Here is a 15218-nt window from a genome sequence, read left to right as displayed (position 1 = left end):
AACCTCCTTTAGAACCTACAGGTGTATCAGTTAAATATGGCTGATGGCTCTATTGATAGGCCTCTTTGTAAGATCAGCCGCATGACTATGGATACCTATGGTATGCACTTTTCCTATACATTTGCAATCATGAATTTCCCACATCCTACTAACTAAAATAGCATAATATTAGGAAGGCCATTTATGAGGCAATTACAAATGATACATGACTAGGGTACGAACCATATTTACCTCTAAAAGAATGAACAAATCATTAAGGTAGATTTTGTGAGTCATAAATCCCATCTAGTGAGTCTAACTCCTTTAAAGCTTGATTCAGATACTACATATCATACTAAAAAGTCTACAGAAAGAAGCGTGTGTATGATGTACAAGCATAAGGCTACAAAATTAGAAAACAAAATCCTTGTTGAAAAGAAAAAACTCCTTGATGAGGGAATAGACGTTGGTCGAAGAAAAGTTGAAGCAAGAGTTTACAAACAACAAAAAGAGATTTCCTCTATTCCAGACCCCACTTAATGTGAGAACTAGATGCAATTGTTGGCTACGATAGATGTAGTTCTAAACTTGATAGGAACAATATTCATAAATGGCAATAATGAGGAGATATCTCTTTACATGTTAAATGCTTCTTTGCAAAATGGTGACCCTATTGATTTTTACCATGTCGAGACAAGTTTTGATGAGAAAATTTCTAAGTGTATTCTTAAAGCCAGGAAGAAACTTAGAAAAATATAAAAAAGCTAGTCACTATCAGCGCTATACCCCATCCAGAGCTAGAAAATGAAAAATATTTCCTTTAGTATGTCGGGGCAATGGCATCCTTTGATGAGTTGACTGAAAACTTAGGAGATGACCTTAACCAGGTTGTTCGAATTCATAAAATGGAGGTAGCACCTTTAGTATGTCGGGGCAATGGCATCCTTTGATGAGTTGATTGAAAACTTAGGAGATGACCTTAACTAGGTTGTTCGAATTCATAAAATGGAGGTAGCACCTTTAAGTTTGAAAGATAGCCTTGAGTCTGAAGACCAAAATTCACAAAAGTTGTCGAGGTCTACTAGAAAGAGAAGGAATAAGCTTCTTAAGGAAGCTGAAAAAGAAACAAAATGAAAGGCCCAAGAAGACAAATAGTTGGAATAAGATGCTTCCAAGATTCCTGATTATTTCAAGAATTACAAATTGGATGAACACTTCGTACAATGTGAAGAAGCAAGACGAACAAAGAGCGAGGGCTCATTTTTGAAGGCCCTGCCGAAGTTAAGAAAGCGGACATCGCAGACCTTGGTGAAGATTCCAAACTGGTCTACATCGCCACAAACTTGACGGAACAAGAAGAGAAGGATATCATTGATCTCCTTAAGGAATTCAAGGTTGTTTTTTATTGGGAATACTTATACATGAAATGGGTTCCCCCTTAAAGTTTGCAAGCATTATGGATGATGCACAACTTGTGCGACAAAGATCTCGTCCTATGCATCCAAATTATGCCAAATTAGTTAGAGAGGAGATTAATAAATTGATCAACGCGGGTTTTATTTATGAGATAGAACACACTGAGTGGGTTTCACCTATTGTGGTTGTACCTAAAAGGAATGAAAAACTCCAAGTGTGTGTTGACATGAAAAAGGTCAATGCTACAACGGTTTGCCATTTACTGAACAAGTATTAGAGCGAGTGGCTAGAAAAGAAGTTTATAGCTTCTTCGATGGCTTCTCGGGCTACAACCACGTGCAAATAGATCCTGCTAATCAGCATAAGACAACATTTATCACCCAATGGGGAACTTATGCCTATAAAGTCATGCCTTTTAGTTTGACCAATGCTCCGGCAACATTTCAAAGACTTATGTTTAGGGCTTTTAAGAACTATCTTGAGGAATTTCTTGAAATCTTCATGGATGACCTTGGAGTGCACTCATCTTGGAAGGAGCATTTAAATAGTTTATGCAAAGTTTTCCTAAGGTGCAGACTTTATCAAATCTCTCTCAACCTTGAAAAGTGTCAGTTTATGGTTAAACATGGTATAAGATTCCTGGGACATATTGTATCCAAGAGAGGGATCTCCACTGACCCAAGTAAGATCAAAGTAATTCTAGAATTACCTCCTCCTACAAATGCCAAAGGAGTATAAAGGTTTATGGGTCATGTTGGCTACTACCGATGATTTATATATATGTATGTTGATATAGCTTGACCATTGTATAAACTATTGATAATTTTTGTCTGGAGGACTGATGAATGCCAAGAATCCTACAAAAAATTTAAGAAGGCGCTAGCGTCAGTCCCAATTCTTTGAACTCCTTGTTGGGATGTGATTTTTCATGTCCACATTGATGCCTTTGCCTATGTTATAGGATGTATACTTGCCCAACCAGGTGAACACAAAATGGATTTCACTATAACCTTTAAGTAGACAATTAAATGAGCTTGAACAAAACTATACGACCATAGAAAGAGAAGGCTTAGGTATGGTTTATATGTTCAAGAAGTTTAGACACTATTTGTTGGCAAACAAATTTGTGTCTTTGTAGAACATCAAGCCCTTCTCTATGTAGTTAACAAAACTTGTACCACAGAAAGGATCACAAGGTGGCTATTGATCCTCATGGAATTTGACTTCTCTATCACTATGAGGAAAGGCTCATCACATGTGCTTCAAGATCGTCTATCTAGAGTAACCAATGGTAAACCTCTAGTAGGTATTGACAATGACTTGCCCGATGCATATCTATTTCAAATAGACATAGTCCTTGAATGGAGCTTTAACATTGTGCACTTTTGAACTAATGGACTACTATTGTACCTTGAATTATCTAAAGAACAAGCAAGAGGATTGGTTAAGTTGCCGGCACCATATCAGCTAATTGTGGGGCAATTATATCGGTTAGGCAAGGATGGAGTTCTTTGTAGATGTGTGCTAAAGTCTGAATATGTAGCTATCCTTGAGGAAGTTCATAATGGACTAGGCAATGGACACTTTGTCGCAGAAACCACTGCATGAAAAGTGCTTCAATCATGCCTATGGTGGCCAACCCTCTTTGGTGATGCCTCCAAATTTGTCAAGAGGTGTGAAGAATGCCATAGATTTTCCATTACTCATAGCAAGGATCGTATGCCCTTCATTGTAGTCTACTCTCTACAAGTCCTCTACAAGTGGAGGATGGACTTTGTTGGACCTATCAATCGTGTTGCAAAATCATCTCGGGCAAGGTACATTGTAGTGCAACATGATATTGTTCTAAATGGGCAGAGGCCCGTGCCACTATGAAAGTCGATGCTCAAAGTATTGCCAAATTCTTGTACGAGAATATCATAACAAGATATGGTTGTCCACTCAAACTTGTAAGTGATAGAGGAACTCATTTCACAATGAGGTGATCACTTTTCTCTTGGCTGAGTTCATGGTTGTTCATAGGAAATCTTCACCATACTATCCTCAAGCCAATGGGCAAGCAGAAAGTACTAACAAAACTTTATGCACCATATTGACCAAAATAGTAAATGAACAAAGAAATGATTGGGAACAAAAGCTTCCTACTACTCTTTAGGCCTATAGAACAACCTATAAAACTGCTATTGGAAATGACTCCCTTCCATATGGTGTATGGGGTTGAGGCAGTCATGCCTATGGAATATATTGTACCCTCTTTAAGAGTGGCAATATCAGAAAAATTTGAGGGCAATGAGATATCAAAAAGGTTTTTCCAACTAAAATGCCTTGATGAGACTAGACTTCGTGCAGCCTATGGATTATATGTTGAAAAGCTTCGAAGAAAGAAATGGTTTGACAACCACTTGAAAAAAAAAGACTTCAAGGAAGGTGACTTGGTACTGATGTACACAGTCAAACAAAACAAACAGAAACTCAAGATGCTGGGAATGGGTCCATTTAGAATTTCTAAGCTCACTAATTCTAGCTCGGCTAGATTAGCAACCTTACATGGAATACCTTTTGACTCCTATGTAAATTTAAGCATCCATTTGTATCCAAACCAATACAAGTTTTTTAAGGTGATACAATGCTTACTCTATCCATTGAGATCTTAAAGTTATATGTAAAAGCCCCTTAGTAAGCTACAAATATTAATTGTTTCAAAATGTCAAAACTGCACACAACAAAAATTCTGAATTTAGATTCTTGAGTCATACGCATTACATTCCTTAGTAAACTTGCAACATTTTGTCTGTATAGAATAATTCCGCTAAGGTACATTGTACAAACATAATTTGGGCACCTAAAACCTTTGTTTCATGGTTGTTGAGAGAGAATTTAGAAATTTTGAAAAATGTAGCAAGATTTACTTGAGCTTGGGACCCCAAAAAATATGTATTAACTTGGTTTTGAACTATATAATCATTTCCGATTGCCAATTTGCCTTAACATAACCCTAGTTTTATGGAAGTACCTTTGGAAGGCCAAAATTTTCCTCTTTTTTAGCATCTTGGTAATTATGAGATTTTTGTTATGGTTCACAAGTAGCTTAGGAACTAGGACCTAAAGGAGATTGTGTTGTTTTGAAACCCCAAGTTCTACCAATTGACTTTTACAAACATGAAAAACATGATTTATTCAAGAAGTTATAGGCATTTTATGGGATTTTTGACAAAACAGCTTCAAATTTCAATGAAGATTTCAAGTTAGAGTTTTTTTGTCAAATTTCTAATATAGCTTGTGTTTTGACATCATGAAAAATCCCCTTTTTTTTTAACTTTTAACCGACCTATGGTTGAAACAAGGTGTAGAAATGTTGTTTCTAGGTTCCCCAAAAAATTCCAAAGTTTTGGTGAGAAACATGACACTTTTAGTGTCCAATTACAGAACTAGTGTTAAGAACTACAGGAAGACAGATTGGTTGTGTAGACATTGTGTGTGCTCTGCAAGGAGGTCAACAGTTGCCATTGGGTGTATGTATGCACATTGAGGTCATTGGTTGTGATATTTGAGTGTAGTACAGTACCGCTGTAGAAAATACAGCAGTTTGTGCATGACAAACCAGAGTGCTGTTTCTGGTAAATTTGTGTATATGGCAAGATGTCAAATGATAGCATAAACTAGATTGTTACTGAGAAGCTTGACAAGAACAACTTCCATGCTTGAAGGTTCAGATTGACAAATTTCATGATGGGAAAGGGTTATTGGGACTACATAGAAGGTGAGCATGAAGAGGCACCGGAGATATCGGAGATCAATCCGACTGCTCTGCAGATGTGAAAGACTTCAAGGATTGGAACCAAGGAGCTAAAAAAGTTATGTATTGTCTCTCTATCAATATACAAGACACCATGATTGGGCACATACAGGATGCCAAGCCCCCCAAGGAGGCATGGGACACCTTGGTAAAACTCTATGAAACGAATACCAAGGCACAAAAGATACAGTTGAAGAATGAACTTCATACTGTGGAGAAAAAGAGTATGTCTGTGAATGACTATGCATTGAAGATCAAGGGTATTGTGGAATCCCTTGCATCTGTTGGCGTTTCAGTAGATGATGGTGATAAGGTGAAAGTTTTTTTACGTGGTCTCGGGCTACAATACAAGGTGTTCAAGACATCTATTCTGACTCGGGAAAACATTCCCAATTTCACAGATTTGGTGTCTATGTTGATTATAGAAGAGAAGAGCTTAGGTGAAGACCAACAGTCTTCACAAAACAAAAATAGTTCAGAGCAACAAGCCTTCTACACAAGTTCAAGAAGAGGACGAGGGAGAGGAGGCTGTGGACGCGGCCAAGGAGGTGGCCAAACATGTAATCAGAATTATGGCCAGCAGCAGTAACAACAACAATCCCAGAATTCACAACAACAACACACAAGTGGAAGAGGCCAATTCGGAGGCAGGGGGAGTCAAAGAGGTCGTGGAAATAATGATACACATGGATGCTTTTATTGTGGTAAGCCTGGACATGTGTAGGTAGATTGTTATATAAGAAGCAGACTGACATGCAAAATAGGAAATTGCAGCAAAACAACTTTGTATCCTCGAGCAAAAACAATGAGGATAATGAAAGGTTGTTTGTTATGCAGCATGTTGTTAATGCCATGTCTGAAAATGTTGAAGCAGCACATAAAGATGATGTATGGTACGTGGATTCAGGTGCTTCGAACCACATGACAAGTCATGGGGAGTGGTTCAAAGAGATGAAAAACCTTGAAAGACCAGGTTTTGTGGAAACAGGGAATGACACTTCTCATCCAATTGCCCATGTTGGAGATGTGCCATTGTCTATGGAGGATGGCAAAGTGAAGTACCTTGTAGATGTACTTCATGTTTCGAACATAACAAAGAATCTGGTTTCAGTTGGCCAGATGATTGAGCAGGGTTTGTAGGTTCGGTTTAAACCTGATGGTTGTTATGTTGAAGACTTTAAAGACAAGTGCAGGTTGGTTGCAAAAGGCAACAGAGTGGGCAGAATGTTTACATTGAATGTAAACATGCTTGAAGTGAGTGCTGTAATGTTTGCAAATGGTTCAGAAATTGTTGCAGACACAGACATTTGGCATAAAAGAATTGGGCATGTGAATATGCAGAGAATGAAGTCTATGCAGACTAAAGGAATTGTGACAGGGCTGCCAAAGTTTAAAGTTGAAGGTATGCAGAAAATATGTGAAGCATGCCAATTTGGAAAGCAAACAAAGCATGTATTTCCACGTGACAGAAATGTGAGCAGAAATGCACTAGATGTTGTGCATTCAGATGTATGGGGTCCTACGAAGACCATGTCTATGGGAGGCTGCAGGTATTATGTGACATTTATTGATGACCACGTAAGGAAAGTGTGGGTATACTTCATGAAGGAGAAGGGTGAGGTGTTCACTCATTTTCAAAATTTCAGAGTTATGGTTGAAAAGAAAACAGGGAAATATGTAAAGTGCCTAAGGTCAGATGGAGGGGGAGAGTAGTTCTCCAATGAGTTCTCTGAATTTTTGAAGAAGAGTGGTATTCGGAAACAGTTTACATGCAGATACATTCTGCAGCAAAATGGAGTTGCTGAGTGAAAAAACAGGCACATTGCTGAGATTGCACGAGCATTATGGGAGAGAAGAATATGCCACATAGCTACTTGGCTGAAGCTGTTTCTACAGCAATTTACATCAGAACAGGACTCCAACTGCAGCCATACATGATGTAACTGAAGAGGAGAGGTTTACTGGGGCAAAAAACCTGATTTTTCTCATCTGAAAGTCTTTGGATGCATTGCATATGTGCATGTGCCAGATGAGCTGAGAACTAAGTTGGATCCAAAAGCTAAAAAATGTGTGTTTATTGGGTATTCCCTTGAGCAAAAGGGATACAGGTGTTATAACCCTGCTACACGTGAGTTGAGGGTAAGCAGGGATGTTGTTTTTGATGAGATGAGTAGCTAGTATGCTGCTGGAAAAGAAGCTCTTGGGGTTGATGTGAGTGGAAATGTGGTTGCACAGAATGCAAGTCAGCAATCATAGTCTTTGAGTGGACCAAGAGAGTCCTCATCTAGTGGTTCAGTTCATAGACCATGGAGTGGCAGGCTACGTCATAATACCAGTCCTGCAAATGTGATTAGTACATCACTTAAAGGCAAAGAGAAAGTGATTGAGCCCCTTAATATGCCTGACATTTCTACAGGGCATTCTCATGTTGATGGAGAGTCTCTAGTGGCTTAGAGATGAGCCTTGATGAGGATCTTGGGATACCAGCTATGAGAACACCTGGTGTAAAGAAGGCTATGGAAGCCATGAATGCAAAGCTGCGAAGATCAGGGAGAGTGAAGAATCCTGTGCAGAGGTTTACCTATGATGGCTACGTGGCACATCACTATGCATACATGGCAAAAGTTGTACAGGTTGTTGTAGAGCCCACATGCATTGATGAGGCTGTTGGAAATGTGTGTTGGGAGAAAGCTATGGATGAGGAGATGGATGCACTTTATGGAAATGAGACTTGGGATTTAGTGAAATTGCCTGAAGGCAAGAAAGACCTTGGATGTAAGTGGGTGTACAAAGTAAAACATAACAGTGATGGAAGCATAAGTAGGTACAAGGCTAGATTGGTAGCCAAAGGATATGCGCAGACATATGGCATTGATTATGAGGAAACTTTCAGCCCAGTTGCCAAGATGGCAACAGTGAGAGTTGTGATAGCAGTGGCTGCGTCAAAGCAATGGTCTTTACATCAGCAGATGGATGTAAAGAATGTATTCTTGCATGGGGATTTGCAGGAAGAGGTGTATATATTGCAGCCACCTGGTTATGAGGATGTGAGTCACCCCGAGCATGTTTGCAGGTTGAAGAAAGCATTGTATGGCTTAAAACAAGCAACAAGAGCATGGTTTGACAAGATTTCTGAATATCTTGTCACTATTCGCTTTCATGTAGCCAATGCAGATTTCTCGCTGTATGTGAGACATAGTGATAGAGGGGTTGTTCTTGTTGTCATCTATGTAGATGACCTGATCATTACGGGGGACCATGATAAAGAGATCTTTGATGTAAAGATCTTACTTAGACAGAAGTTTGAGATGAAGGATCTGGGGGAGCTCAGATATTTCTTGGGCATTGAGGTGATTAGGTCACCGCATGGTATTGGATTACTGCAGAGACAGTATGGCTTGGACATGTTGTCCAAGTATGGTATGACAGGCTGTAAGCCTATCTCAGTGCCACTGGATTAGAATGGCAAGTTGAGTGCAGATTCAGGAGAGATTTTGGAGGATCCTACTATGTATAGGCGCATAGAAGGAAGCTTGATCTACATGATGATCACCAGGCCAGATTTGAGCTATGCTGTTGGGTTGGTGAGTCAGTTTATGCAGGCTCCTCGAAAGCCGCATTTGGATGCATTGAGACGCATACTAAGGTATGTGAGGTCTACTTTGCATTGTGGACTATTTTATGAAACTGGGACAGACATATGTGTACATGGATACACAGATGCTGATTGGGCTGGTAGTATCGCAGATAGAAGATCTACTAGTGGCTTCATGTTTTCTTTGGGGAGTGCTGATGTGACTTGGAGCAGCAAGAAGCAGCCTACGGTTGCTCTATCCAGTACCGAGGCCGAGTATAGAGGTGCTGCTATGGCAGCATGTGAGGTAGCTTGGTTGAGAAAGCTATTGCAGATTTGGATCTATCAGTGGATAGACAAGTTGTCATTTTTTGTGACAACATTAGCAGTATACAGTTGGCCAGGAACCCAGTTTTTCATGCTCGCACGAAGTATATAGAGGTCCGCTACCATTTTATGAGAGAGAAGGTTTTGGCAGGAGATGTTGACCTTGTTTTATGTCACCACACAGGATCAGGTCACTGCCATCTTCACCAAAGCATTGGGTATAGAAAAGCTCCACAGATTCAGGGCTTCACTTGGTGTACATGAGATGGAGTTGAGCTCAAGGAGGAGTGTTCAGATATCAAGCTCATCTAGTGAGGCAGTGGACACTGACCCACCTGGGGGATAGGCCCCGCACTTACACCACTGGCATGGTTGGTGAGATCATGGGGTGATATGGGGCTAGTGGGATGACATGCTGTGTGGCAGCCATTTTAGAGACTGGCATAGTTATAGCACCGGCTCATTTATTTGGTTTCACACTATAGAGAACCCTAGTATGTATTTGGTTGAGTACCTTTTTATATAGTGTGTACTCTTATCTTTGTATATGGTGTGTTGAGTGTTGTGTGAAGAAAAAGAAGATTTTTAGCCTCTCACCTTGTCTGTTCTCTTTTAGGGTTTTGTGAGTGTGTGTGTGCTTACAAGAGCTCAAGCTCTCTTCTCCCCTCCATCTTTTCATCTCTCCTCTCCACCATGCACCTTCCCATGGCCAACCTGATGTGCTTTGGCTACATTTGGAGAATGGGGCCCAGGTGGAGGGAGGCCTTGATTTATCACAACCAAACATCCTTGATGTTTGCTTGCAAGCATGACAATCGATTGCATTGAGCTGTGGTGGAAGAGGGAGCTAATGTCCGCATGTTTTGATGCATCCCGTGGGAGGACTTGTAGGAACTACACTACACATAGTGGGCACCTCCACTGCCTTCAAATAATCTTGAAGCAGCCTCGGATTTGGGAGCATGCCTTTGCATGTTGTGGCCTGAGGTGGGTCAATTGCATGTGTAAAAGAGCTTCTAGTAGGGGTGTAGATAGGTTGCATAGAAACTCTCAAAAGGACACAATCCTTTTATCATCGCTTTGCAGTATCATAACATAGCATGTGCATGTGTAACTCTTCTCTTTGGCTGCAGAGCCCTTGGTATGGCCATCTATGTGGTAGTTCATGAGCAATCTTGACCTTGAAGCACAAGTTCTCTTGGAGGCTATCGTGGCACATGCTTGGGAGAAGCAGATCTTTTCTATTAATGAGTGAGAAGCGGATCTTTTCTATTAATGAGTGAGAAGTGGATCTTTTATGTATTGGCCATGGCCAAGTTTCATTTGGTACCTTTCTATACCTGGACTTTATTCCAAAATTGCTGCCCGGATATGAAGTGGGCCCAGTGATTATTATTTAGATTGGTTTTGTGCTTTTGTTGTTGTTAGAGTAACCTTCCTATCGTATGCTTTGCCTGGGGGATGACAATGGTAATAGAGGAGCTCTCAGAAATGGCTTGTTGGATGAAGTGCCCAGGAGCTCTCAATTCAATCATTTTTTCCACAGCTCGCTTGATGGATGAAGTTGCCGAGGAGCCTAGTTGAATCATTTTTATTTATTGTGTATCTCTCCAGAAGGTTTGTTTGGATAGATCATTGTAAATTTGTATGAGGTATGCCTGGGACCCTGCCTGTCAAATGTTTTGCCCGGCCTAGCTTGCCAGAGAACCACCTGTGTTTTTTTTGTGCCATTCACCAAGACGGTGAATTGAGTAGTAGTGGGCGACCTATGGATAGGAAGCCAGGTCCTGCACACTCTGCCAAGAGCTTCCCACCATCACCTCTCCGGCATCTCCAACCACTCCAATTGCTAGTGTGCTTCGACCACTTTGACCCGGTGCCCTCCGACATCTCTGACCGTTGTCACCGCCAATGCCCTCCGACCACCTCCCACCGCCGTCACCGCCAGTGCCCTCCAACATCTCCGACGTGCATGGCCAACTCCGATGGCACTCATGGAGGCAACACCCCTCTCCCTTTCCTGAGGGATGGCAAGATCCTCTTGAGCACCATCTTCCTTTCCCGACGGAAGATCTTCCCTCCACACTACATGATGAGCATCGGGACTTCGAGGAGGAGGACAACAAGGGGGAGACAAGGGGAGCACTCTCTCGGACACACAGGCACACATGAGGAAACTCTCTCTCGTAGGACATTCATTGTAGCACATTCTCTGTTGGAGCAGGGTCTCTCTTGTAGCATTCCTTCTAGTATCTTGATATACAGTGTTACACTCTTATGGTGTTTGGTCTGTCTCTCTGTGTGAGCGAGGTGAGTACTCGAGTGGTCAGTGGTGTGTGTGGTGTGAGTGAGAGGCTTGTAGGGATACTGCGGTGTTAGGTGGTGGTCGGAGAGCACGGTAGACAGTGTAGAGCATAGGTCTTGCATGTCTAGCCAATGAGGTCGACTCATCTTTGGCGGGTACACTTCCCTGAGAGGATCCATGCTCCCTTTTCTCCAACCCTAGTGTTTGTGTCGGTAGTCCTCGAGTTCCCTAGTGAAGACCAGCAGAGTCATCCACACTCCTGCTCTTCCACCACACCCCCAATGCCACCTCCACCACCCGTAATGCCTCTGCCACTTACTCTTGCTCCTACAGCCATGCCCAGCACCCCTACCCCTACAGCACCCCTACCCCTACTGTCAAATCTTGTTTGCAGTTTTTCCATGAACACTCAAGTTGATCTCATCCAATTTAACACTAACATAATGCAAAAAAAGGAGCAAAGGAAGAACATAAGGAGATGCTCACTACACCAAATTGTTGTTCTAGTTGATGAAAGCCAAGGAAGAAAAGGTCATGACTTATGGGTCCAATAATATTTGCTCGTGGCCGGGGGCCCCCAATAAGGCAGTTTCTGCCGTGCAAACTTAAAACCAAATTGTCTCGGCAGCATTCTCGTGTTGTCTTGCGTGCAGGTTGGCAACAGTCCCGTCTATTCAAATGAATTTGCCACGTAGACGATGTAACCGCCACATTGAGCTGATTTTGGCTTCAAATTAAAAGAAAAGAAGAGATGCATGTACTTGACAGGCGCAAGGAAGAGTGGCGATGTGGTTGGCTAAGATGCAGTACAGAAGCTTAACTCCAAGAGTGCTTGACAGCATGACAATCTGCTAGAGCGTCGCATCCTGTTGAAACAGCCATGTTCTACTGTCGGATTCTAGAGAAAAAAACAGAGCGCTTTCTATTTAAAATTAAATTCTCAATAGTGTAGAGAATTGATGGTAGAGGGCGACGTTTTAAGATGGAGTTTTTATATATATGAAGTAGGGACAGGGGTAGCGTAAACGAGAAGCTTTCCGAGCTCGATCGCACGCACGAGAGAGAGAGGGCACGCACACACGAGAGAGAGAGGGCAGAGAGAGATGGCGCTGCAATCGAAGAAGACGCTTCTTGAAACGAAGTTGGCCATGGCAATCGCCTTTGCCATATTAGCATTTCTGCAGCCTTTCATATCAGCCCAAGCCGCCACCCCACCTTCCAACCTCACTGTCTACAACTACCTCTCTATACAAGGGTCGAAGAGCACCGCAGGCTACAACACAGCCCACTGTGGGCAGCCTCTTCTGTCCCAACCCAATTCGTTTGGCCAAACCTACTGCTTCGACATGCCCTTATTGGCCCAACAGGACCTTAACTCCGAGCTCGTTGGCAAAGTCCAAGGTACGTATGTGTTCATCTCTCTAACGGAAGGTACCTTGTTTGTTAGTGAGAGCTTCACCATCAATAACACTGTCAACCAAGGCACCTTCACCGGGGTTGGCTTGGAGCAGTTGGGCCAATTCAGCTCCAAGCCCATCACTGGTGGCACAGGTGACTTTGCCCTTGTCTCTGGTGTTGCCTATACCACCCCCCTTAGCAATGGCACGGATAGCAATGGTAACCTCTATTCTTGGTTCATGTACAGCTTCACCTTCCATTAAAGTTGTATATGAACTTCTGTAGCTTGGTTCATGTACAGCTTCACCTTCCATTAAAGGTGTATATGAACTTCTGTAGCTTGGTCAATGTGCCCAACCGAACCCTTATTTGTTGCTTCTGGTTTCCTCTCTCTTCATTTTCATCGAATGCAATAAAAGCCCAACAATCCATTCACAATTTGTGACTTTAAAAAAAACTTTTCTTCTAGTGGATGGTGTTCAACCTCAAGAAGCATTAATCGTTGTGATATCTCACCCTTTCTGACCTTCTCAATGGCTATGGGTCACTATGAGCTCCCTAAGCTTGTAGTGACCTTGAGCTCCTCAATGGTGGTTAAGGGTCACTACGAGCTCCCTATGAGCTCTAGCATGTGGCAATACATACTTGTCATTCCTTATACCTAGAATTCTCACCACTGGGATTCACAACTGCTCTTTGAACTAGATGAGTCATAACCTACATTCCCAATACCATTGCCTTTAACTTTTTTTAACCCTTGTCCAATGCACTTATCTTAGTGCTCGCCTCATGCCTCAATATTCCTGACCATGAACGCACATTGTCACTACTAGATGTCTCATGTGGTCAGACATACTAGTGGACTCCTCCAAAGGTAAGTGTACATCCTCATTTACATCAATGTCATCAATCAGCTCCAACTGCCACACCCGTTTGATTCAAGTTGCCATGGCCATTTCCTGGGAATGCCACACCCGTACCATTCATGTTGCCATGGCCGTGTCCTTCTGGAAAACTATATATATGGGCCCCACCCTATCATTTCCTCACTTTCAGCTTTCCTCCTAAAACAGAACTCTTGCAAATATTTTTCTCAAGCTTTCCCTTCTTCCATCCTCTCTGACCCATGGCCGACACCTTGGATTCCTCCATGGAGGTACTCCACCACCCCACCCTCACAAAGAAGCGCTCGACGGAGGGACGCTTTGAGGAATACGGCCGCCACCCCACTCAGCTTTCACATTTGGGGGAGCAGCTAATGAAGCAGGTTAGTGGCCATACAGTGCACTCATGAAGAATAACCACAAAGTAGAGCACAAACTGCTATATTTCATTGGGCCATACTACAGGGCCATTGCAGCCAAACCAGTAGTGGGTAACCCACCTAGAGCAACCGATGGCGCTTGCCAACTATCGCTTGCCAACTATGGAGCCGTGGGGGACAGACCTTTATAACTGCTTATATTTTACAAAGACCTATGATGCCAATCTACAAACAGGAGAGTTGCTTGATAATGAGGGGCAGAGGAAAATAGTGCCTTGACCACCCTTATGTGAGGTTAATCAATTCCCCAAAGTTGGCAAAAGGAACTTACAGAGGCACCATCACCAAAGATGGCATGGGATGGGGTAATATCACCCAAGAGGAGTTGGTGATGCTAAAAAGATGCAGGGGAGAAGAGAGCTTGAGCTCTTGCAATGCAAGCACACACACACTCACAAAGCTCTTGCAAGCACACACACACTCACAAAGCCCTAAAAGAGAACACAAGTGAGAGGCTGAAAATCTTCTTCGTCTTCACACAACATTCAACACACCATATACAAAGATAAGAGTACACACAATATGAAAAGGTACTCAACCAAATACATACTAGGGTTCTCTATAGTGTGAACCCAACTAAATGAGCTGGTGCTATAACTATGCCAGGCATCTAGAATGGCTGTCACACAGCCTATCATCCCACTGGTCGTCGCATATCACCCATGATCTCACAAACCATGCCAGTGGTGTAAGTGTGGGGCCTATCCCCCAGGCGGGTCATTAGTGTCCACCGCCTCACTAGATGAGCTCGATATCTCAACACTCCCCCTCGAGCTCAACTCCATCTCATGTACACCAAGCGAAGCCCTAAACCTACGGAGCTTCTCTATACCCAATGCTTTGGTGAATATGTTAGCAACCTGATCCTGTGTGCTAACATAAACAAGGTCAACGTCTCCTGCCAAAAACTTCTCTCTAACAAAATGGTAGTGGACCTCTATAAGTTTCGTGCGAGCATGAAAAACTGGGTTCCTGGCAAATTGTATACTACTAATGTTGTCATAGAAAATGACAACTTGTCTATCCACTGATAGACCCAAATCTGCAAAAGTAGCTTTCTCCACCAAGCTACCTCACATGCTCCCATAGCAACACCTCT

At 42.4% G+C, this 15218-nt stretch overlaps 1 protein-coding gene across 1 annotated transcript; it reads left to right on the top strand.

Moving 5' to 3' along the window:
- The first annotated feature begins 12434 nt into the window (after nucleotides 1-12434).
- On the top strand, nucleotides 12435-13269 carry LOC147615927 (disease resistance response protein 206-like). Its single transcript, XM_086778012.1, has one exon. The coding sequence runs from the start codon at nucleotides 12501-12503 to the stop codon at nucleotides 13056-13058; it is 558 nt and encodes a 185-aa protein (XP_086634138.1). The 5' UTR covers nucleotides 12435-12500; the 3' UTR covers nucleotides 13059-13269.
- Nucleotides 13270-15218: the final 1949 nt, after the last annotated feature.

Source organism: Cibotium barometz, chromosome 39, assembly GCF_041138505.1.
Source record: "Cibotium barometz isolate CiBa-2024 chromosome 39, ASM4113850v1, whole genome shotgun sequence".
In the NCBI taxonomy this organism is placed as follows: domain Eukaryota; kingdom Viridiplantae; phylum Streptophyta; class Polypodiopsida; order Cyatheales; family Cibotiaceae; genus Cibotium; species Cibotium barometz.
Note: the sequence above shows the minus strand (reverse complement) of the source record. Positions and strands in the feature narration are given on the sequence as shown.

What these genes read in the sequence shown, in the direction of transcription:
- LOC147615927 (XM_086778012.1), top strand. Translation starts at nt 12,501, where the DNA reads ATGGCGCTGCAATCGAAGAAGACGCTTCTTGAAACGAAGTTGGCCATG.